Source organism: Eublepharis macularius, chromosome 15 (genome assembly GCF_028583425.1).
Source record: "Eublepharis macularius isolate TG4126 chromosome 15, MPM_Emac_v1.0, whole genome shotgun sequence".
Classification (NCBI taxonomy): Eukaryota; Metazoa; Chordata; class Lepidosauria; order Squamata; family Eublepharidae; genus Eublepharis; species Eublepharis macularius.
Window position 1 is genome coordinate 49,617,679 of NC_072804.1, and position 24,218 is coordinate 49,641,896.

The 24,218-nt window shown below is 47.1% G+C and overlaps 2 protein-coding genes across 2 annotated transcripts; both read right to left on the bottom strand.

Annotated features, from left to right (window-relative positions):
• Window positions 1-17: 17 nt before the first annotated feature.
• Window positions 18-10,237, bottom strand: LOC129343062 (phospholipase A2 inhibitor and Ly6/PLAUR domain-containing protein-like). Its single transcript, XM_054999040.1, has 5 exons — window positions 9,901-10,237; window positions 6,343-6,462; window positions 5,148-5,297; window positions 3,405-3,554; window positions 18-2,313 (listed from the first exon to the last, which is right to left on the bottom strand). Exons 1-5 carry the CDS (start codon window positions 9,947-9,949, stop codon window positions 2,114-2,116), a joined length of 669 nt encoding a protein of 222 aa, XP_054855015.1. The 5' UTR covers window positions 9,950-10,237; the 3' UTR covers window positions 18-2,113.
• A 6,148-nt stretch (window positions 10,238-16,385) lies between these two features.
• LOC129342788 (phospholipase A2 inhibitor gamma subunit B-like) lies at window positions 16,386-21,701 on the bottom strand. The gene is made up of 5 exons (XM_054998674.1): window positions 21,483-21,701; window positions 20,953-21,069; window positions 19,425-19,574; window positions 17,874-18,014; window positions 16,386-16,697 (listed from the first exon to the last, which is right to left on the bottom strand). Exons 1-5 carry the CDS (start codon window positions 21,532-21,534, stop codon window positions 16,498-16,500), a joined length of 660 nt encoding a protein of 219 aa, XP_054854649.1. The 5' UTR covers window positions 21,535-21,701; the 3' UTR covers window positions 16,386-16,497.
• Between the last annotated feature and the right edge of the window lie 2,517 nt (window positions 21,702-24,218).

Genomic DNA, 24,218 nt, shown 5'->3' on the forward strand with positions numbered 1-24,218 from the left:
ACCATCCCAAGAGAAGACCTATCAGTTTGGGTTTGTTAGCTTTCCGATGAATTAACTTCTTCCCAAGTCTACTCAATAAAAGTCATTTTAAAAAAAACCATAGTATTATTTGTTCAAAGTTTCCTTTCCATCGGAGACATTTAATATACAGAGAGCCTTAGCATTCAATACCCAATGCTTATTACCATAAAAGTAAATCCATAAATACATGGGCCATTTCGTAGAAAAAGAGCTGCAGGGACTTATTAGCATAACTCATTAGCATGTGCCACACCCCTTGATATCACCAAAAGTGTCTCATTGGCGTAACTGTTTTGCATATGCCACACCCCCTGACATCACCTATTTTGGCTGTTTCGGCCTCAATCCAGGCCGCAATGGGCCCAAAATGGCCGAAAATCAGGTGGGCAGGGCCACCTGACACGTGACCTCTTTGGAGAACTACCGGAACTGCATTCCTGTGCGTTCCCCCTCAAAATGAGCCCTGCATAAATATGAGAGAGAAGACTATTGCATCCATTGAGGCTCCAATTTTTCCCTCGATGCCCCAATTTCTTCAGCTGGCATTCAGTCTGTCCACCCCCCTGCCATTTACAACTATGCTTTTTGAATTTATTTGGCAATATTCTTGCATTTCCTGTAGATAAGCTGTCTGCTATCTAAATGGACAACAATTCCCACCATGCCTTCTTGAGTGCTTTAGGCTGCTTTCATTTACTAGGTCTTCTATTTTTCTTATATTGAGTATGAGCAAGGTGTGGAAAATCGAAAAGAGTCCAGTAGGACCTTTAAGACTAACCAACTTTACTGTAGCATAAGCTTTCGAGAATCACAGTTCTCTTCATCAGATGCACGGAGGGCATGAAGAAACTGGTCACGTATATAGGTGGAGAGGGGACAGGGGAGTGGGGGAGTAGATGGCAATCAGTAGCTTCTGATAATGGGATCCATTTGCTTCTGTTAATGAAATCAGTTACTTATGATAATGAGATAACCATTCATAGTCTAAATTCAATCCTAGCCCGACTGAACCAAATTTACATACGAATTCCAATTCAGCAGCTTCCCATTGGATTCTGTTTTTGAAAGGTTTCTGTTGAACTACAGTGACCTTTAAGTCCTTGAAGGAATGTTCTGGTAGACTGAAGTGTTCTCCCACTGGTTTCTGGATGTTGCCATTTTTAATGTCAGATTTGTGTCCATTTATTCTTTTGCGCAGAGGTTGGCTGATTTGTCCAATGTACAGAGCAGACGGACATTGTTGGCACCTGAGGGCTTGTTGGAAGATGAGCAGCTGCAAGAGCCAGAGATAGTGTAGTTGATGCCATTGGGTCCTGTAATTCTATTTTCTGGGTAGATATGAGGCAGAGCTGGCATCTGTGTCTGTTGCAGGGTCTGGTACCCGTGCTGGTGACTCTGCTAGCCGGTTCATGGTTGTAACTGAGAAGTCATTTAAGGTTGGGGGGCTGTCTGTAGGCAAATCTGGACACTAATCTGACACTAATATGCTACTACAGACTAACATGCCAACTCCTCTGGCTCTATGATTCTGGAAAATGAACTTCTCAAAACACTTATCATAAATGATTGGGGGGGGGGGCACTAAGATAATTAAATCCACAATCACTTTAGTTTTCACTAGGCAGAAAACTACTGATTTCATTTTGTTTCATAGCTTTAGGAAGCAGCGACCCCCATGCCCCAACTGTGGATATATCCAGCATCAATAGATACCCTTCTTCCTCTACGTGGATTTCCAGCTCACATAGATGGGGTCACCAGTGAAAAGACAGGAAGCATGTAGCTATTACTCCCGTCAACAAAGAATATATTTTTTCTATCTGCAGGCCTAATTCTAAACCTAATCCCAGCATGCAGATAAAAAAAATCACACAATGTAGCCACGTACAAGTTGGGGTGACACCTGGGGGAACCGCTAGGTTTGCAGAAAAATCATAACCAAAATGCAACCCCAGAAACAGAGTGAGGGACATTTAAATTGGAAGGTCACCACAGCACATTGTGTGAAAAATCTATGTTTTGTATCAGACATAAGAGGGCAGTAGGAGGGGATTTCTGAAGTAGCATCCACATATCTCTTTCCTGAAGCAAATCAGTTGAGGAACTTGAGCAGCAAGATCCCAGAAAAGGTTTGGAGGAAAAAGAGAGATGATCTTGGAATGGCCCTAGATGCCTTGGAGGCTACCTTACATGTGGCTACGCCAACAGACTCGGAAGATAAAACCTCGCGCACGTGATTGCAGTCATTTTGGTTGGTACAGCCCTTCAGGACGAATGGCACAGCCAATGTTTCTGCAAGGAAATGGCAGTCAGCATTAGAACGGCGAGTTCCAGCCCTTCTTGTCCTATTTGTATATGGGAGAGTGAATGAACAGCTACACAGAAAGTATGTGTAGATTCAGCTCCGCTGGAGCTATAGGAACGAAGAAAAGATAGGACCTTCTCTGCATCGTGACATTCTGTGTATGGGGGGTGGGTGGGACAGATGGCGGCTGTGGCACATATGAAAGGTGGAGGCAGGAAAGATCATGAATAGAACCTCCAAACCCCACGTAAGGCCAAGAAATAATTTGCTGGTGGCTCCTTCAAAGTGTGGGTTCAGGGGACACTCAGCACATCTTTGATAGCCTGCAGCTGCCACTCGGCGCTTGGGTGGGGGTGTGGAAGTTGCAGAGCAACTTGGCCAAGATGGTGGTGGCAGTCAACAAGGTGGCTGCTCAATTCCCCTGCCATCCCAGAAGTGATGGAGACCTTCCTGGAGGACAAGGGGAGGGTGTGCCCCTGGATCACTGTGGACTCTTTAAGACTGGGCAGGAACCAGTTAAGAAAGACTCTCTCTGGTTTCCATACTAAGGAGCAGAGGACTGGGCAGAGAGGAGACTTGTCCATCACAGGCAGTCTTGTCTACTCTGACTGGCACTGACTGTCTTCAAGTGTTTGAAGAAGGGAGCTCTGACTCTCCAAAGCTCCTATCCTGAATGTCTTGTTGGTCTCTAAGGTGCTACTGGTCTCAAATCCTGCTCTTCTACAGCAAACCAACATGCCTCCCCACTTAAACTGCCCAGGGTTCTTGGCTGAAGGGCTTCCACATCGCCTACAGTCTCATCTTTTTCATTGGAGATTCTGAAATTCTGGGACGGTCAGCCTACAGAGCTACCAAAAAGCCACACCTGCACCCCAGAAGATAGGGTGGGTCTGGGTGGAGATGGAGGGCCTGGAGGCTGCCTAATCTGCCCGTCCCTTCCATATGGAAGCCAGTGGGTTTCTGCCAGGCGGATGTGGGCAGCGTCAGGCATGAGGAGATGGACTAGATGACCTCCCACCACCATAGGTGCTCTGTTTCTTTGAACTCTAAAATAAGGGCCCATCTGTGTGGTTATTACCAAGAAATCCACAGTCTGCTGTCCCAGTAATCTCCCCACAATAGATGTTGTCTCCTGTGCATTTTGCATCAACCTCCGCACACTCAAAACTGTATTCATTGTAGCAAGTCGGACACTTGTGCCCATTGAGAGTGGTATTCTTGGGTGGCACTGCACAAAAGAGAAAACAGTAAGCTCTGTCCTGCTAGAAGATCAGTGATTTGGAAACACAATCACAAAACAAAATGATTTCGTGTCTAACCACTTTCAGACCCGCCTCATGTTGTGCTGAGAATGGGACAAATTTTCTATGAGCATGAGAACACGGGGAGCTTCCATTTATTGAATTAGGCCCTTGGTCCATCAAAGTCAATCTTCTCTACTCAGACTGGCAACTGTTCTTCAGGGTCTCAAGCATCCACAATGCCTGAACCTTTTATCTGGAGATGCTGGGGATTGAACCGGGAACCTTCCGCAAGCCAAGGAGATGCTCTACCACTGAGCCACAGCTAAGCTTGCAAGGTGCCCTCTGTTGGGCAAACTCCTGGAGGTTTGTCCCTCTGCCTGCCAATCACTGGCAAATGGTGGGAAGTGGCAAGCCGTCCAGTGATTGCCAGCCACTGGCGGCCAACCCCAACTATGGTCTCATACAGGAGCACTCCTACAGCCAGTGCAATGTCATTGCTTCCAGAAGTGGTGTCATCACGTTCTGCCAAGGAGCGCACATGTGCACAAGAGTAAATGCTGTGCCCCCTTTCCTGCTGGTTGCCAGGGGGACCAGGAACCCATTCCCATGTATTGAAGAGAACAGTCCCTGCCTTCTTTGCTTTCCAGATTGAAGGTTACCAGAAGGTGGAGCTAAATCAAGGCTCTGTCCACTTGTGGTATCGCTTGTACGACCTCAGGGGCGATGGGATTTTTTTTTCGGCTGCCTGTCTTCTGTTTTCAGAACCTTCTTGCTGGATGGAACAAGCATGTTCAGTAATTATTGGTCCTTGTGAATGGAAGGACCCAGGGCTTTTTTTCAGCAGGATCTCCCAGGATCTGAGATCTGGCACCTCTGAAAAAAGATCATGTGACTGGTGGCCCCGCCCCAGCACCCAAAGACCTGTGGGCCATCTCCCCGGGTAGAGGTTCTCCCAGGCCGTCTGCTTCCCCCATCTCTTCCCTGGCCTTTCCCTTCTTCCCTCCCTTTCTCTTCTTTCCTTGCTTCCTTCTTACTTTCCCTCCCTCCCTCTTTCCATGTCTTTTCTTCTTCCTTTTCTTCCTGCCATGCTGCCCTGAGGTCACTTCTGGAGTGATGTCACTTCCTGGAAGTGACATCATCGTGTGTTTCCAGCGCATGTGCACATGTGATAATAGAGAGATCCACCACCTCTTTTCCCAGGAAAAAAGCCCTGGCAGGACCTATGGTGTAACCACCCACAAGCTGGCTTTCTGCCTGGATGAACTTTCGGTTCAAGCCACTGTCAACAAGACTGTGAACGGGAAGGTCCAGATCGAAGTCTGGCAGCTGCAAGCTTTTTATTCCCAGGGAAGGGTCGGCAGCTACCAACTCAGGAAAGATTTGCATAGCATCCATAGAGGTTCCTTAGCACAGAGATTGCCCTGTAGTTGTTTAATAGACAAATTGCTGCATCTCTACGAGCTCTGAGGAACTGGAGCATTTAGAAATGGGAAGATCAAAGCTTGGGTTTCATTTTCATGGCATTGAAGGGATAAGAAGGAGAGGGGGTAGGAAAGAAGGGCGCAGAAGTGACGTACAGTTGGGGAGGATCTTCTCACGCTCGTTTCCCACATAGCAGGTGGTTACCGTCGAAATTAGTCCTGCCAGGCCGGTCTCGATGGAACTGATTGGTTTAGAGCAGTCTCTCGAATGGAAGCAACTCTTCACAACTGCTGCAATTCTTAACTCTGTAGTGAGAAATAAAGTGATTGACATAAGAGAGATGGACATGGGATGGATTGCTCCTGGCCACATAGCCCAGCATCTTTTGTGGCATCGGAGGAACACGCAAAGCTATTTCCCCACCATGCCCAGGTTTACAGGCTACCTACTAGATTGCATTTGGGGCCTTCATCAGGGGCTCCTTCGGGGCACTTTCCGTACTTCTTCCTCTGGGATTGTCCACAGAAACTCTATTCAGGCTGGTTTTATTATCAAAGGATATTTATCTTTTGTTTATTGTTTAATAATTATTAAAAGTATTGTTAAAATTTTCATTTGCCTTCTTTTATCCCATCACAATCTGTTCAGGATGGTTAGCGAGTACAGGAGATATTTACATTTCTCTCAATGAGAAACACCACCCTGGCTTGGATTCTGTCGGAAACTTCCTCCCCGTCTCACTGCAACCCAAGTTTCCTCTGTGAAATGCTACTTCTAGAGGACATTGGACCCCAGAGGAACTATAGGACTGGGAATGGCGGAGGGGGGAATTTATGAAAGTATTCGTAATTAAGACAGCTTCCCATATATGCTGTAGCATAGTGGTTAAGTGGTTGGGCTGCGAATCAGTACTCTGCTGGTTCGACTCCCACTACTGCCATGAGCTGTGCAGGTGGCTTTGGGTAAGCCAATCCTCTCACCCCCATTCCCCGGCTGTATGGTAGGGATAATGAAAACATTAACTGTGTAGCATACAAAGCTACTGTGGCACAGTGGTTAAGTGGTAGGGCTGTGAATCAGTGCTCTGTTAGTTCAAATCCCACTTCTGCCATGAGCTCATCAAGCAGCCTTTGGGTAAGCCACCTTTCTCAGCCCAGCTCCCCAGCTGTATTGTGGGGATAATAATAACACTGACTTTTTTCATCACTCTGAGTGGGCACTAATCTGTCTGGAAAGGCAGTACATAAGCACACTGTTGTTGTTGTTGTTGTTGTTCCCATGGAACAGAGATCTGGAATTTCTGAATTGGGCCAGCCCTCCCTGGGTCCTGCTGGCAGCTTTTGCACTTACCTTCTGAGGAGGATTCTATCTCTGTGATGCGACACACGTCTTTATCTGAGGGGCAGCTCTCTAAACGCCCATTACAGTCATATCCAAATGCAGAACAACTCTCACATAACAAAGACGCCCCTAAAAGTAAGTGAAATTAGAAGCAGTAACCAAACTGATCTGTTTTGGGCAGCTTTTCATTTCCAAGGGTACAACCAGAGTTGCAATCAACACTTAGGCACTTAAACTGTGGGACAGCAGTCCTTGCTGGGAAGGTTCACGATGCTGCATCGGCTGGGAAAGGCACTTCAGTGCAGAAAGCAGAGTCTTCACTGAGGGTTTGTCAAAGAAGGGCTGGACCAGGAGGTGTTAGCAGACCTGGGGGAAGGCACCAGTCCCACTCAAGCAGTTGCCTACTGTAAAGTTTTGTGGCTCCTCGGGGGATTGGCAGTCTGCCTCCTGCTAGTTGACCGTCTTGGCAGCCCCTTCCCAAGAGCTCCCACAGGCCTCAGACAGGGCAACATGGGGTGCTTTCTTGGAAGGCTGCTTCCCTCCCTATCTCACTGGGCCTCCAGTAGCAGCCTCCATTCTTCCTCCTCAGCCTGACACCAGACCTCTCCCTTCTCCCCTCTCTCATCCTCAGCCCCATCCACTTTCCCCACCCCCAAGATGTGGGCTATTCCCATGGCAAGGGACCAGAGCACCACAGAGGGTTACCAGCTCCCTATACCCTCCTGGTGGGAGGGGGAAACTGGCACTTACCTCGACCTTCCCAGAAGTCTCTTTTTTGCATGTGAGCAAAGCACATATGAGCTCCCAGGCATGAGTGATGATGTCACTTCCTGGGCTTACATGATGACATCATTTCCTGGCCATGGTCATACTCTCACGCTTCACAAAGGGATAATCTGGCCTGTTTGGGCCCCAAATTGGCCTCAGCAAAGTGCAAGTGCATGCCTGCGGTTGATGCGATGAGGTCACTTCAAGAAGTGACCCCATCGCACGCAGCCAGAAGTGCATCCGGTGCATGCTTTCCTGGGTTGCCTTCCAGTGGCAGGAGATCACTGGGACAGTTGCCTAGAGATCGGCGAGCAACTGGGAAGCCTAGCACCACAAGGGGGAAACCCTAACCTTGCCTGCAGCACCTTGATCAGTCAAAGATATAGCACAGTGTCCCATGCCAGTCAGAACCTGTCCCTGCCAGACTCTGCCCTTCTGGGCCTCGTTGGAGACAGCTAAGCAGGCAGGCCCAGGGGTGGCTTGATGGGCCTCCAGCCAGCCATAATAATCATGTGGCTGCATCAGGCAAGAACCATGTATCAGCAATGCAGTCTGCAGCGGCCATCCCTGCCTGCTCAGCTTCCAGTCCGCTGCTGCGAGCTGCGTCCCCAGCCATGTTAGCTGGTGAGTTGGGGGAAACAGGGCTGTTGCTCTGGGTAGTGACGCAATTGCTCTTCTGGGAGCGAAGCTGCCCCCTGACAAGTTTACTGCAGTAACGGAAGCCTTTACTGACCTTACACTTTCCAGTAGCGAAGAGGATAAATCTAAGGGCCAAGCTATGCACTATGTTTTTTGAGGAGTCGGGTTGGGGTTCTCTGGCTCTGACTCGCTTTCCCTCCAAGCACACAGCAGCCGCAGAGGAAGGCATTTCGAAAGCCCAGGAGCCCAGTCCGGCTCAGAATTGTGGCAAGGGGGAAGGGAGGGGTTTCCATTCCATGTCATTATCTGACCCCATAGCAGCCCCTGCAGGGAGTTTTTTGCAGAACTTTGGAGCGCCACATGGAGTATCCTGAGCATGTGCAGCTCCATTGTGATGAAAACAGCTTCCTGTTGGGGTTGTTCAGGGTTAGGGAAACAGCGTGGAGGAGGAGGCAGGAGCCACAGTTCTGACTGGAATTGGGCTCTCCGTCATTTCTAAAATGTTTTTCCCTGCAGCTGCTGCAGTCTCCAGGCTAAGCAGTCTAGCTCAGGGAACCCCAACTCAGATTGCCCGAAGTCCTAACATGCAGTTTGGCCCTAAGCTACAGACAAGAGAGAAGCACAAGAAGAGGCAGAGGAAACTAGAGACGCTTTCGACAAGATCTAATCAACTTCCTCTCAGACTGAACACGCCCGGCATTGGTATTTGTGGTCATCAAATGACTCACATGCTGCCATCTCTGCACAAAGAGGAAGTCCTCAATTCTTCTAATTTGTGGCACTGCTTAGAGTGTGGTCTTTTGGGAAACTTTATACATTAGGCAATGTCTCCAATTTTCTGCATCAATCCAAAAAAGGGGTCCCCAATCTTTTAAGCTTGTGGGCATATTTGGAACTAGGGATCCTAGACCCACGGTGAGGGCGGGGGATCCCCTGCCCCTGCTCCCCACACCCCGCCCCCATTTACCTGAGCAGCGGAGGGGCGCTCACCTTCCTTGCGCGTTCCCCCTTGGCACCGTGTGCTCCCGTGCACTGCAGCCACTGGGATCGGGCCAGTTTTGGCCTGGATCAGGGCTGCTGTGGAGTGTGGGAGTGCTCCTGTGCTCTGCAGTGCTCAAAGTGAACCCGATCCACAGCAAACCAGGACTGTTTTCAGCAGTTGCAGAGCGCAGGAGTGCTCCTGTGCTCCACAGCCCTCCAAAACGGGCCCATTTCAGTGTGAATCGGGCCCATTTTGAGGCGTTGCAGAGCACAGGAACGCTCCTGCACTCCACAGTGCCCGAAACGGGCCCATTTCAGGCCTGCCCAGGGGCTGCACGATGACTTCACTTGCGCGTGCGCTCCACATGCACTCACCCCCCTCTCCCCAAAGGTAAGTGCAAGGCCCTTGTCCCCCACCGGGAGGTTGAGGGGCCCTGGCAACCCTATTTGAAACTGTGATACAGTGTGGTGGGCGCAGCAACAAAATGGCTACCACAAAATGGCTGCTGCAGGAGGCTGAGCCAGACATAAAATGGCTGCTATAGTTTACATTCAGTCACACAGTGAAGATTTTTTTTGCAGTGGAAGTAGCTTCGGCCAAACCAATGTTTTTAAATATCTACACAGCCGATCAAATCTCCAATAATCAATCAAATTAAATGTCAGTTTAGCAGAGAATAAAACGGGGTGCCTCTGACTTCTTTTTCTCCATTCATGGGTTTCTCTGTAGCCACACCCAAAGAAGTGGAATGGGTCCGGTAGCCAATTGTTACCAGAAATTAAAATTTCCAGGCTTTCTAAAAAAAAAAAAAATCATCACACAATACCAAGATTGTACCTTAACTGTAATATACCAGCACAGATCTTAACTCACTGGTGTCCTCACAAGGACAGAAGCCTGTTTAGTCTTGTCCTTTGTGAGAAGGCAATTATTTGAGTAACATCTTTACATCAGTTTTGGTGGGGCGCTGTGTTTGTCTGCACTACAACAGCAGGATTTGAGTCTGGTGGAACCTAAGAGATCAACAAGACTTTCAAGGTATACACTTAAGGATATCTGAAGAAGGGTGCTTGAACGCTGAACATCTTGTTGGCTTCAAAGGTGCCACTGGACTCAAATCTTTAAATTAGTTAACCCCTGTAGAGATTTTGGGGGCAGAAACTCCTTGAGATCCTCACCTGTAGCAACGGAGGTGGCCAAGAGGCAGATAGTAAGAAAGGTCTGCATCGTTCCAGATGTTGCCTTTAGCTGTGAGAAGAGCTGGACTGAAAATCTTGAATATAGCAACGTCTCGGCTTTTGTCCGATACAACTGTGGCTCTCCTCCAAAAGAGAGTAGAGAGCCACTTCCTAAAAAGAGAGGAAAGGCATCCACTAATTTCTTCTGCTGTAGTGGCAAGTGTTCTGCCAGACAGAAAACAGTTCCTGGAAATCAGAACAACTTCTCTATTCTAAGCCCTGCACTCTTGGTAAAAGGGACTCCGAACGACTAAAGGTGGGGGCATGCCAGACCATTCTGCAGGATCCACTATGGTTTTGTTTGTTTGATTGATTTGGGCAAATTCCATGCATACTATCAAAGTCCAGATGTGCTGGCGACTGTAGGGCCTGTTCCCGTTCTGCACACATTTCCCCTCCACTGGCCAGGTGAGAGCCAAAACACACGTTAAGAAAAACCTAGGTTCAGCACGTGTTCTCTTACCTCAAGGTTTGCTGGGATCTGTAGGCATCCTGGAAGCTTAAAGTTTAGCATTTACAGAACAGCAAAAAGGGAAAGGGAAATACAGGCGCCTGTATTTTAAGCTTTAAGCTTCCAGGACGCCTTTAAGCTTCCAGGACGCTTACAGATCCTTTAAGCTTCCAGGACTTTAAGCTTCCAGGACCCCTACAGATCTTTAAGCTTCCAGGACGCCTACTTTAAGCTTCCAGGACGCCTACAGATCCCGGCAAACCTTGAGGTAAGAGAACACGTGCTGAACCTAGGTTTTTCTTAACGTGTGTTTTCGCTCTAAGAGGCGGTGGAGGGCAGGGGCTGAAATGAGTATGGTTATGGAGAGGAGAGTTTATTTTCCCAAGATTTGCTTTTTTAGCTATAGCCACTGATTCCTCTTATTATCTTTTTTTCCTCCTTTAAAAGAGGGGTCTTCTCTTTCACTTCTCTTTGAAGAGAAATCACTGCACCCTTCTGAGAGGTCAGCCCTTATGTTTGCTTTTCTGTTATGCACCACCAGGTGGGGCTCTAGCAGGAGGAAAGAGAGATTTGGAAAGATTGCCGGGCCGGCCTTCCAGACTTTTGTATGCACAGAAATGGAAGACACAAGAAATACCAACTGTAGAAGACTGGATTTACAAATTGCTGTACATGGCAGAAATGGACAAAATGACAAGGAAACTTAAAGATCTTGACCTAGGACAATATATTGTTGATTGGGGGAAATTGAAACAATTTTTGGGAAAAAAGTGGGATGTAAAAGGAGAACTGTGGCAGTTTGAAAATTTTTAAAGAACAATGTTACAATGAGAAGAGAGAAGGGATCTTACCATTTAGGGGGAATGTAATTATAATCTAAGCGAATGTAACATTTAAGGGAATTTTACATTGAATATACGGGATAATGAGAAGGGGTAAACAGATATCTCAATGAGGTATACTATATATGATATATAACATAAAATAACGGTTTAGTGGATCAGACTCTACATTATAACATATTATGTGGTTGTGCTATATGGTGTTGTGTGCTGTGCTACATTGGTGGCATAGCATACAATACATATATAATATATTACTATAATATATACTATATTGATAGTGTATTTGATGGAGCATATGTTTAAAAGAAAAGAAATAGAATAAGTTTAAAGTAAGAGATAGTGTGATCCCTGTTATATATTACACTATATTGTTATGCTATATTGATATGAGATATACTATATTGATAGTATGTTTGATAGAGTTTATGTAAAAGAATAAGAATGTGCTTAGAGTAAGAGATATTATGATTCAAAGTTGGTAGGAAAATATAAATGAAATAGATTTAAGTAATAAGAAGGGTTAAGGGTTGGAAAGTTGTTGGAAGTCAATAGGGAGGGGGGAGGAAAAGGGTGGGGGACAGAGTAAGGGGAAAAAATGGGAATATATGTGTTAAATTTGGAAAATTTTCTTTTGTTTTTCCACTCACCAATAAAATTTTATTAAAAAAAGAAAGATTGCCTGCCTTCCAGTGAAATTCTGAAATGTTGCAGCAACTTCCTTCCTGCCCCTCCTCTCTTTGAATTTATCTTCGATCCAAACTGAATTGATTACAAACAGATTCTGAATGCCTAAAAAGTGGGAAAGAAACAGATGGTTGGACTTAAGGGAGAAATTGGGTATGAAGAAAATTGTTCTTAATAATTGGGCAAGTTGAAACTGTTGGGCATGTTTTACTGTGTTGCTCTTTTTATCGCAGTCTTAGATACGATTTAACTACTCCTATCCTAACAAAAAACCCACCGGTAGATCAGTTGTCAAGTTGATTGAACAATTTTATCTACATTCTGAGATTCAGCTTCAGTTCAGGAATCGTTATTGTTTACCAAACCAAAAAATCTTGAAAGAAGGTTGCACTGTGAGTCTCGAGCAAATTGGTGGGTTTGCAGGGCTTAATTGTATGATTTCCCTGTTAATAATTGGTGTGTGGTATTATCCTATAACACAATTGTCTTAGCGGGTTTCCGATGACACCCATTTATCCTGGTGCGCCTGCGCGAGCACCAGGATAAAAAGTGAGTCGTCAGATATGGCCTCCAGAGGGCTCCGCTGGTGGTGGATGGCCTGGCGAGCCTGCCCAGCTCTCTGCCACCAGACAATGAAGCCCAGCTGGAGGGGGAGGGTGGCACAGGAAGAGCAATGTGCCTGCAAGCCCTGGTGGAGCCCGGGCGGTGGGGCGAGAGCGATGCGCCCACCACCCTGCGAGCCCCACTGGAGCCAGGTGCGTCGCTTTCATCAGTGCCAGGGCTCCGAGCCCAGCTCTGGCAGGGCTCCGAGAGTGATGGCGAGTGTGATGGCGGATGCCTCGCTCTTGACCCCTCCTACCTCTCAGCCCTCTCCAGTCCCCCTTGCCCCCCTACCTGCCAGTTCTCCCCAGACCCCTCCTGCCTCTCAGTTCTCTCCAAATCCCTTGCTCTCCCTACCTGCCAGCCCTCCCCAGATCCCTCCTGCCTGTTAGCCCTTCCAAGACCCCCCTGCCTGCCAGCCAGCACTTCCCACCCCCCACCAGCCCTCCCCAGCCCCAGCTTTCCATAACCCGTTGTATTTATTTGCACAACGAGCTTTGTTTCTAGTCATCTTATAATCCACAGTCAAGCCAAACCAGTTCACCCATGTGTTCAGCTGTAACTTGATCCAGGTTCGTGGCTGTCTGTACATCTCCAAGATGAACTAGTAACTTCTTTCTGCACTCAGGTACAGCAATTTTGAGCTCACCATTTTGTAGAAAGGGGCTTGGCAAAATCATAATAAGTGGGTACTCCTAATTTTTCTGAAACGTTTCTGAAACAATAGAAAAGAGTAAGACTCCAGTAGCACCTATGAGCTAAGCTACAAATGACAAATTACGTGAGGAGGAACATGTGAAGGGAAGCTGAGTTTTAAAAGAGATCAGAGGGCTTTGTCAATTCCCCCTCTCTACAGAGCCAGGGAGATTGCAGCTCAGAAGGTTTGTTTATTTCCTCTTTGCCTCTTAAAAGGGGAAGTGAAACTGACAGAGCCTTTGGGAGGCAAAGAGGAAATGAACAAACCCTCTGAGCAGCAATCTCCCTGCCTCTGTAAAGAGGAGAAATTAACAAAGCGGATCTCTTTTAAAGCTCAGCTTCCCCACTAATATTGCGACTCCCTTCATATGCTCCTCCTCGTGTAACTCGTGTCTTGTAGCTTGGCTCTGAACGGCTAACAACATTTGTGGTAGGGTATGAGCTTTCGTGAGCCACAGCTCACTTCTTCAGATACACATTACAAGTACACATTGCAGCACTAAAATGTTTATTGTGTGGAAGCCATGGGCTTGGAGTACCAAGGATTGGCACAAATATTATAGATGTTGGCTGTCAATACCAGCTCCCATAACCGTGACCAGAGGGGTGTGTGCAGAGGAGTGGTACAAGGCAGCCCCCCAGCACCAAGTTCCATATCATGCAATGGGCCATCCCCGCAAGGCATTATCCCTGGGAGAACTGCCTATGGGGAGGACTAGAATACAGCCCCAAGGCGGGGCCCTTGTTCATACAGGAGGCAGGATACAACTGTGGTTTGGGGTGCCTGGTGGTTTGCTACAGTTGCCAGGGCCCCATACCCTCCCCGGTACTCACCAGCACGACAATCTTCCGGAAGTGACGTCATTGCGCTTTGTGCAGAAACACTCTCATGCTTTGCACAGGGCTGATTCTTTTAGACCAGGCCTGTTTGGAACCAAAATCAACCCCGCGCCCCGCCCCATGAAGCACAGGATCTCTGCCCTGCAAAGATCAATGAACTCATTTCCTGAAGAGATATCATTGTGCCCCACTGGGAGCTCACCTGCAGCACTCTTGCCAAGGTTGCCTGACAGTGGTGGGCAATAAACGGGTGACTTGCAACCTCCTGCTGATTGCCAGCAATTGGCAGGCAATGGAGCAAACTGCTGGGAGTTCGCTTGCCACCAGCAGGCACCTGCAAATCCTCTGTGTGGGTCATCTGGCCCAGCAACCACGGGACACTTTGCCTTGCAGGATCCTTGCAGTGGCTGCACTGGAAGACCCATTCCCAGTTGCAGACCACTTCTTTGTGTGTCATGTCAGCATCAGTGGGATTCCAGCTGCATGTGCCTCAGCAGGGACTCCTTGGCAAATACACTCTCCCCATGGGGGTGGGACTGCAAATACGATGGGAGTACAACAGGCATGGTGGCGGTGAGCATGGTATCTGTGCTGTGTGCCATGGCTGTGCATGTCCATGTCTTGCATCTGTGCAGGTGGTGATTCAACAGGGAGACCTGGCAACATGATCGTTGCAGTGACCGCCGCTCTGCTCAGTTGCTGGAGGCAGCACACCTCCTGGAGCATCCCACCTCAGACAGCCTCATGACCTGACAGTCTGTCTCACTCAGGTGCATGCTGTGCTAGAGACAGTTCACTTGTCTCCCCAGGGGCCCTGGCAGCAACTCGCAAAGGCATCCCGGACACAGGGGCTGGCAAACACAGTGCATTGGACCAACTCATGAGTTCCTGTTGAAAAATGTATTGGATGTTCAACAACTCTGTCCCTGGCCGTTTCCAGATGGCTTACCTGAAGCCGCTCCATGCCGCAAAGTTGTGGATCGGGCTGGGGAAAACGTGAAATATCGCGTTTTCTCAGGCAAGTTTTGCGCGATGAAATATCGTGTTTTCTCGCGCGAGTTTTGCTCGACGTCGCAAAACTCTCGCAAGAAAATGCGATATTTCGCGTTTTCCCCAGCATGATCCACAACATTGCGGCATGGAGCAGCTTCAGGTAAGCCATCTGGAAACGGCCCCTGTCTGTATGTTCCTGACTGGATGGGAATTGTTCCTTCCCCTTCCTGCCCCACCTCCCTCCTCACCATCTGCGACCTCCTCTTAGGGCTGCCTTTTGACACATCCAAGAAGTTGGTGTCTGGCCTAGGGATGCTCACTCTAGGATAGCATGTTGGTTCTTCTGGTCCCAATGGACCAGAAGAACAGCCAATCCTAGCAGCGGTCCAGTGGCACCTTAAAGACTGAGCCCACCTTAATAACAACAACAACAACATTTGATTTATATACTGCCCTTCAGGACAACTTAATGCCCACTCAGAGCAGTTTACAAAGTATGCCGCTATTATCCCTACAACAAAACACCCTGTGAGGTGGGTGGGGCTGAGAGAACTCTGAGAAGCTGTGACTGGCCCAGGGTCACCCAGCTGGCTTCAAGCGGAGGAGTGGGGAATCAAACCTGGCTCTCCAGATTAGAGTCCCATGCTCCTAACCACTACACCAAACTGGCTCTCCTTGAAGTTCCTTTGCCCTCCTACACACACACACATGGTGTCATGTGTGCAGGAACTAGACTGTTGGGTGGCTTGAGGGGAATGTGTGGCTTCCATTGGCTGAAGAACCGTCCACTCCTTCTATCTGGGATGGTCCTCCTCTTCTATCGAGTACGCAGCTTCAGGAGGGATGTGCATGGAGTGGTGAGGGAAGAAGGGGACCCCCGCCTAGCTAGCAAGATCAGTTGAATCAACCTGGCAATCAATGAGGTGACAGATGTTGCAGCCAGATCGCCCTCACATCCAACTGCTGGTGTCAGGGATGCCAGGCAGTTCAGCTTCCCTGCTGCCATATTCTCATACCCACTTGCATTCAGCAGTGCCCCTAACATTCTGACCTGCCCCCACAGCCATCAGTGGCCTGTCACTCAGGTCCCTTCCCTGGGGGGGCTTCCATTAACTCCCCCATCATGTTGACCATGTTGTGGAGCAGCGCATGCATGCTCTTGTGGCCCAAAGTTTCCTGTATGAGCAGGTGGAGAAGGAAGATCAACCTAGTGCTGAGGCTGTCTGGCATGCGAGGATACTGCCTGTCATGGTGCGAACTGCCAGCTTTGCAGAAAAATCTTCACCAAGATGTAATGAAGAAGAGAGAGAGGGACATTTAAATTGTAAAATGACTACTGTGAAAGATTTACATTCTCTATTTGACATAAGGGCGTCAGCAAGAAAGGGTTGCTCATTCGGCACCTACAAATCTCTTCCCTCGAGCAAATTACTTAAGAATCTGGAGTAGCAGGAGCCCGGAAAAAATCTGGAGGAAGAGTTGAGATGATCCTGGAACGGTGCTAGGAGCCTTGGAGGATATTACGCAACTGGCTATGTCAAATAAATCGGAAGAGGAATCCCCGTGCACGTCTTTGCAGACATCATGGCTCATACAACCTTTCAGGACGAAGTGCACACTCACATTATCTGCAGAGAAATGGCAGTCAGAGTTAGAATTGCAAGTGCCCTGTGACTTCCAACCCTGCCTTTCTTGTATTTATACGGGAAAATGAGTGTATGGCTACATACACGGAAAGCATAGATTCATCCCCGCTGGAGGTTTAGAGCTTAAAAGAGCCATCGCTGTTTCGTGACATTATGAGTATGCATATTTCGGGGGAGACAGATGGTGAATGTGAGAGTATATATGAAGGGTGGAGGCTGGGAAGATGATGAATGGAAGCAGGTTGGAACCCCCAAGCTGCAGATAAAACCAAGAAATAATTTGCTGGTAGCTCTCACACCTTTGATAGCCTGCAGCCATTTGGCGTTCAGTGGGGATGTAGAAGTTGCAGAGCAACTTGGCTTAGATGCTGGTGGCAGTCAAGAAGGTGACCGCTCAGTTCCCCCACCAAACCAGGAGTGATGGAAACCTTGCTGGAGGACAAGGAAAGGGCACGCCCATGGATTGCTGTACATTCTTGAAGACGGGATAGGAACCAGTTATGGAGGGAAGGCAGCGTGGTATACAGCCCAATCTCATCAGTTCTCGGAAGCTAAGCAGGGTCGGTACTTGGATGAGAGACCACCAAGGGAGACTCTGCAAAGGAAGGCAATGGCAAACCACCTCTGCTTCCCACTTGCCTTGAAAGCCCCTTGCTGGGGTTGCCAGAAGTCAGTTGTGACTTGATGGCACTTTACACAATACAGAAACCAATTAAGGAAGACTCACGTTGGCTTCCATCCTAATGTGCAGAGGACCAGGCAGAGAGCAGATGAAGACATGAAGCTGTCTTATACTGAATAAGACCCTTGGTCCATCGAGGTCAAGGTCTTGGGTAAAGGTCTTTCACATCGCTTACTCTCTGGTCCTTTTCCTTGGAAATACTGGAAATTGATCCTTGGACCATTAGCATGCAAGGTACCACCAAGACATGCCTGTACCCCAGGAGCTGGGGGCGGGCTGGGTTGAAATGGGGGGAGTGAATGCTAATTAACCCCCCTGCTTCCCTCCTATACTGGTCAGTGCTTTCTTGCTGGCCAGATATGGTTAGCGACAAGCATGAGGGGGTGGGCTAGATGAACCCTTATTATAGGGACTTTATCACTTTGAACACTGAAATAATGGCTCGTCTCTGTGTGCAGCTGTATAAGATTACTTACCAAAGTTTCCAGTTGCGGTGAGCTCTGCACAATAGTTGTTGTCTCCCGTGCATTCTGCAACAATGTCCTTGCACTGGAAACTGTTGACAGCCAAGCAAGCTGGACACTTCTTCCCATTCGGGGAGGTGTTGATGGGTGGCACTGCATGAAATAAGGAACTGTAAAATTGGTCCTATTGTTGCCAGCCTCCAGTTAGGGTCTGGAGATCTCCTGTACTTACAAGTGATCTCCAGACTGCAGAGATCAGTTCTCTACTACTTTCGAGGGTGGTGTTATACCCTGCCGAGGTCCCTCCTCAAATCCTGCTCCCCACCCTGGCTCTGTCCCCAAATATTGAGGAATTTCCCAACCTGGAGTTGGTAACCTTAGATCAGTGATGGTAAAGATGATTTGGAAACACACAATCACAAAAACAAGTGATGTCTTTATCAGACCACTTTCACACACACACACACTCACACACACACACCACATTCTGCTGAGTACGGGACAAGTTTTCTAAGAACCCCTGAACACACATTCATGTAAACAGAGGAAGCTGCATTCTACTGAATTCGACCCTTCACCTATCAAGGTCAGCTTTCTCTACTCAGACTGGCAACAATGCTCCAAGGTCTCAGGCAGAAGTCATTCACATCACCTGCTAACTGATGGTTTCGATCAAAAGAACCACACCTGGGACCTTCTGCACGTCCAGCTGATGCTCTACCTCTCCTCACGTATCAAGCAGAAAAGTCCTTGCCTCTTTTGCCTTGCAGAATGAAGGACTCATGTTTACCAGAAGGTGGTGCTAAATCAAGCCCCCACCCACTTGTTGCGGTATCACTTCTACAACTTCAGGGGCCGTGGTTGAGATTTTGTCTGCCTGCCTCTCTTCTGGCCTCAGACCTTCTTGCTGAATGGTACCACTAAGACGTGCCTGCACCCTAGCAGACAAGGTGGGCCTGGGTCAAGATGAAGGGGGCCTGCATGCTACTTAACCATCTTGCTTCCCTCCAATACATACTGCCAGCCAAGTATGGGCAGCAACGGGTATGAGGGGATGGGATAGATTCTTGGTCCTTGAGAATGGTAGCACACATGGTGTAACCACTTGCAAGTTGTTTTTCTGCATTGCTCAACTTTTGGTGCAAGCCACTGATCTCAGGGACCATGAACTGGAAGGTCTAGACTCCAGTCTGGCAGGTTCAATCTTTTGTATTCCCAGGGGAGGGTTGGCAGCTACCAACTCAGAAAATACCTGTGCAACACCCATAGAGGTTCTTCAGCACAGAAATTGTTCCGTTGTCATTTAATTGATAAATTGCTGCATCTCTACAAGCTCTGTGGAATTGAACTGGAGGATTTAGAAGGGTTGGGAACAGCAGGATAAATGCTTGGGTTTTACCTTCAAGGTCTTGAAGTGGTAAGAGGGAATGGGGGTGGGTGGGAGGAGGGACAAAGACGTGACATATAGGGCCGAATGAATCCCTCCCACTCGTTTTACCTTCAGGGCTTTGAAGTGGCAAGAGGGAATTTGGGGGGAAAAGGAGGGGCAAAGAAGTGACATACAGGGAGGAATGAATTCTTCGCACTCGTTTTCCATGCAGCAGGTAGTTTGGACCAACAGTTGTCCTGCCATGCCAAAATCCATAGAACTGAGGGGTTCATAGCAGTCTCTCGAATGCAAGCAAGTCTTCATAACGAATTCCGTCTCTAACACTGTAGCAAGAAAAAAAAGTGAATGTAGAGAGATCGACTTAGGATGGTCAACCTCTGGCCACACAGCCCAACATTGTTTGTGAGCAAGAGAATCATACAAAGCCATTTCCTCTTGAGGCAGAGCTTTAGGCCACCATGTGTAAATTTACCGGCTGCCTAAATTGCATTTGGGGTCTTTTTCATATAATGTCTGTGCTCCTTCAGGGTGCCTTCAGGAAAACAAATCTTGCTGTACTTCAGTCTCAGGGACTGTACACAGAAACTTTATTCAGACTGGGTTTTTTTGTTACAATTTTCATGTGGATTCTTTTATATCATTACATTCTATTCTAGGTCATCAGTGCATTCACGGCACTGCTTATATTTCTCTCAATGAGAAAATCCATCCTGGCTTGGATTCTGTTGAAAATCTCCTTCTTCTTCTACCTCAACCAAAATTGCCTCTCTGAATTGCAGCTTCTGGGGGACATTGGACCTCTTGAGGAGCACTATGAGAGGGGAGTCATAGTCCCTCCCTTAGTAGAAATGATTTACAAGATCCAACCCCAGTCTAAAACGTTCCTTCTCACAATCAGTTGGTGGAATTCTCACCCAAGAGATTTTCGTATTCAGGGCTTTTTTTCAGCTGGAACGTGGTGGAATGGAGTTCCGGAACATCTTGAAAATGGTCACATGGCTGGTGGCCCTCCCTCCTGATCTCCAGACAGAGGGGAGTTTAGATTGCCCTCCGCGCCGCCAAGCAGCACGGCGGGCAATCTAAACTCCCCTCTGTCTGGAGATCAGGGGGCAGGGCCACCAGCCATGTGACCATTTTCTCCGAGGGCACCACCTCTTTTCCCTGAAAAAAAGCCCTGGTCTTACTCACCTCCAATTTGCTTCCCCTTTGTAAAAGCAACTGAAATTTCTTATCTTCAAATGTCTGTCTTTGATTACCATTTCCTGCCCTGGGGAAACGGTGAACCTTTATCCCTCCCATCAGCAGAGCAGGTGGGTCACTGGTTTGACTAAAAGATCTGCGCCTCTGTCAACACACAGCAGTGTCCGACACCGAAAATGAGGAGGGTAGAGACAATTATCTACGAGAGCAAGGATGCTGTTAAGGTTGGAATAATCCTTAAGATATTTTGTTCATATATATTTTTAGCACAGTGTTGTTCCTGGAAGAGTCACCCCCTACATCCCAACTGTGGGCACCCAAACCCTCGACTGAGGCCTTGATTCCTTACAGATAGTTGGCAGGGAGTGAACCGAGCCACTTGGAGCTTCAATATACTTGGTAGCATTTGTGATTAAGTGAGTCCTTCCCATGGAATAGACATCTGGAATTTCTGAATTTGGCCCACCTTCCCTGGACCCTGCTGGCATCTTTTGGACTTACCTCCTGAGATTTTGACCTGCATGATGCCACATGCGTCTTCATCAGAGGAGCAAGGCTCCAAAAGCCCTTCACAGGTATGTCCGAAATCCAAACAATTCTCGCATGACAAAGACACCCCTAAAAGCAAGGGGGATTCAAAGCAGTCATCAGATTGATCTTTTGAGGGGGGGGAGTTGCAATTAACATCTAGGTATTGAAAATGTAGGACCGCATGGCCCTTCTGGGGAGGGTCATGAAACATCTGCAAGGGAGGGTGATTCAGTGCAGAGAACTGAGCAAGAAAAGATTCAAACCAGAGGCGTTTGCTGAGCTAAGGGAATACACCAGTCCCACCCATACTGTTGCATTCCATCGAGTTTACTGCAAGAACAGGCTGGCCTGAAGCATTTACTTACTTGGCACAAACTGATCAGACAGCTTACATCAAATATGATTAAGTTTGACAGTCGAATGTGTTTACAGCGAAATTTGCGGCATCCCGAATTTGGAGCCCCCAATGTCACCCATTGCGAACTCCTTGAGATCCTCACCTGTAGCTATGAAGGTAGCCCAGAGACAGATGGTAGGAAGGGTCTGCATCATTCCAAAGGTTGCCTTTAGCTGGGAGGAGAACTAGGCAGGAAGACTTGAATGCAACGAAGTCTCTGCTTCTGTCTTATTCAACAGTGGCTCTTCTCCAGAAGAAAGTAGATGATTTTTCCCAGAAAAGGAGGAGAAACATCAGCCTTTTCCTCTGATCCAGCTGTGAATGTTCTATGGAAGGAAACAAATATGGAAAGAGGAGGAAGAGGCATCAAAGCATTCTCTGCCCCACCCCGTGGCCGAAGGAGGTCCAAATGACTATGGATGAGGATACCATACTGAGGAACAGAGCATAATAGTTTATTGATTTAATTACATCTGGCCGAATTCCACATGAGACATTAATGTCTGGGTGCATCTAACAGAGTATTGTCCTCCAAGAGGAGATACGCATCCCTGCTATAACTCCAGATGAATGCGACTTTTGAAACTTCGTTGGATTCTGTAGTTCCCCTCTGAAGTTCTGGAGACAATTTGGAAACTGCTCATACCTTCGGGAGTGGATTGGCCATACCAGCAATGAGCTCATGTTATGGCAGGCTGCCCCACTCCCTGAGCACCAGGCCCCAAGTAAAGGGTGGCCCTTTGCCCCATGGGGGTGGGTGAGCAGATGCTGCCACGGCGGGGTGGCGGCCTGCACCCCATGTGCCACCCGTGAGAGTAGCCACTGCAGTGAGCAAGACAGCCTCAGTGGCAACAGGTGAGCAGGTAATACAGTTTCAATTGCCATACCATCCCTCATTGAATCTGGGAGCTGAGTGCTTAAGATCTCGTACTTTGTTGATTTTTATTAATGATCTAATAATATTTTGCAAAAAAACCGAACTCCGTTAGCGAACATTGGCGATCAGTTTCTCAACCTCCTGCATGGAGTGAGGAGATTGCAAGCCAATTGTTTCCAGCGTCACCCCCTACCCAAGCTTGGGAGGGAACAGAAGCCATTGGCCTCATCTCCCTGTGGTTGAATCCTTGCCCCCCGCACTTCAGATTGGAGTGGAGGGACAGAAAAGCAGTCAACATCTGATCTCCAATTACCAGTCACTTTTTTTCTCCCTCTGCTCCAACCTGGCTGTAGGGGGAGAGGAGAAACCTCTACACCACGTTGGGGGGCAGGCGTGTCAGATTCAGAACCTGACTTCCAACGGATCCTCCGATCAGCCAAGAGCTGCCTTCTGACCAACAGACCGGCTGCAAACCTTTTTTCTGCAGCTGTTTGAGTAGTTCGGTACAAGGCGAACATAACCTCGATCGGATCACAGTCTGACTGGGAGTGCCGAATTGGTGGGGGGGGGGGGGCAACTGCTGAACAGGTTTGTTGAGAAATTCACACCATCCTTACCTGTGTCAAAGTTCTTTTTACATATATAGTTCTTCATTTACTTGGTTGGTACAAGATGAAGGCCAAGTTAAACACGGCATACATAACAAGCCTTGAAGGAATAAAAGGTCAGATTTTTTTCCTTTCTGCCCCTCTCTCTCAGCCTTCCTTTCCCAGACATGTCTAGATATCACTGGAGCCTTATGGTATTTAACCCAAAGCAGAAATGAACTTAATCTGTCAGTCCCTCATGTTTGAACATCATATAACTTTCACTTGATTGTTTATATATATTCATGTAATAATTTCTTGTTCTGTAAACAAAATTCTGAAAAGTATAGAAGTGGATGCTACAAAACTCTGGTATGCACTTTACTGTCTGCTGTGTGTGTCAGGTTTATTGAAAAATAAACCTTTACTTCTGAGATCATCAATTTTGAAGCCCTGGTTAATTATTCAGACTAAGAAAGAAGAGAACCTCAAATTGGTACACTGAGGAATTTAAGAAATTCCCCAACATATATAAAACAACAAGTATATCTCCCGAACATCCCCTTCATTAATTTTTATAAGACACTGTCTACATGCAATAGTACTTACTTATATTGGGTTACATTTATAATCAACATTTTCTGTTTCACATTTCATAACTGTTTTGCAACTACATTATTGGTTTCAACATTGCTACATATTCAATATTACGTGCTTTTGCACTTCTACAAAGCCACTAATTTTTAACAAAGAGATAGTATATCAAAATACAAGAGGAAATTCAATTATGTATCTCATAATATGAACATGAAGGATACTTCTGCTCAAAAGCTACTTCTTTATACATTTATATTCAAGATATTAAATCATTCTGGGTTTGTTTTCTGCTTTCTGATTCCATCTTTCCTCCATGATAGATCTATTTCTCAAATAAGTTGTTAATTTTGCCATTGCTGTGTATTTGGCAAGTTTATTTTCACATTCATCTAAACTTGGACAAATACCTGATTTCCATTTTGCTGTGCAAATTATTGTAGCTGCTGTCACCATATGTTCAAATATCTCTTTCAAAACTTTTGGTAATTTATTAGGCAATATTCCTAATAACATATTCTTGGCTTCCATAGGAAATTTAAATTTTAATACATTCTGCATTTTCCATGCATTTCCTTCCAATATTTTTTTTTGCAAGTCTACCACATACTCTAAAATTCTGCATCCTTTTAATCTTCTTTTTTCACTTGTTCTCCTTATGCTTATGAAGTAATAGCTTATATATCCATCGTAATAAGTGATCTTTTTGTTTTGTAATCAGCTGTTTGAACTCAGTCATCTCTCTTAAAGCTCCACCTTCCTTGTTAATAATAATCTAGTC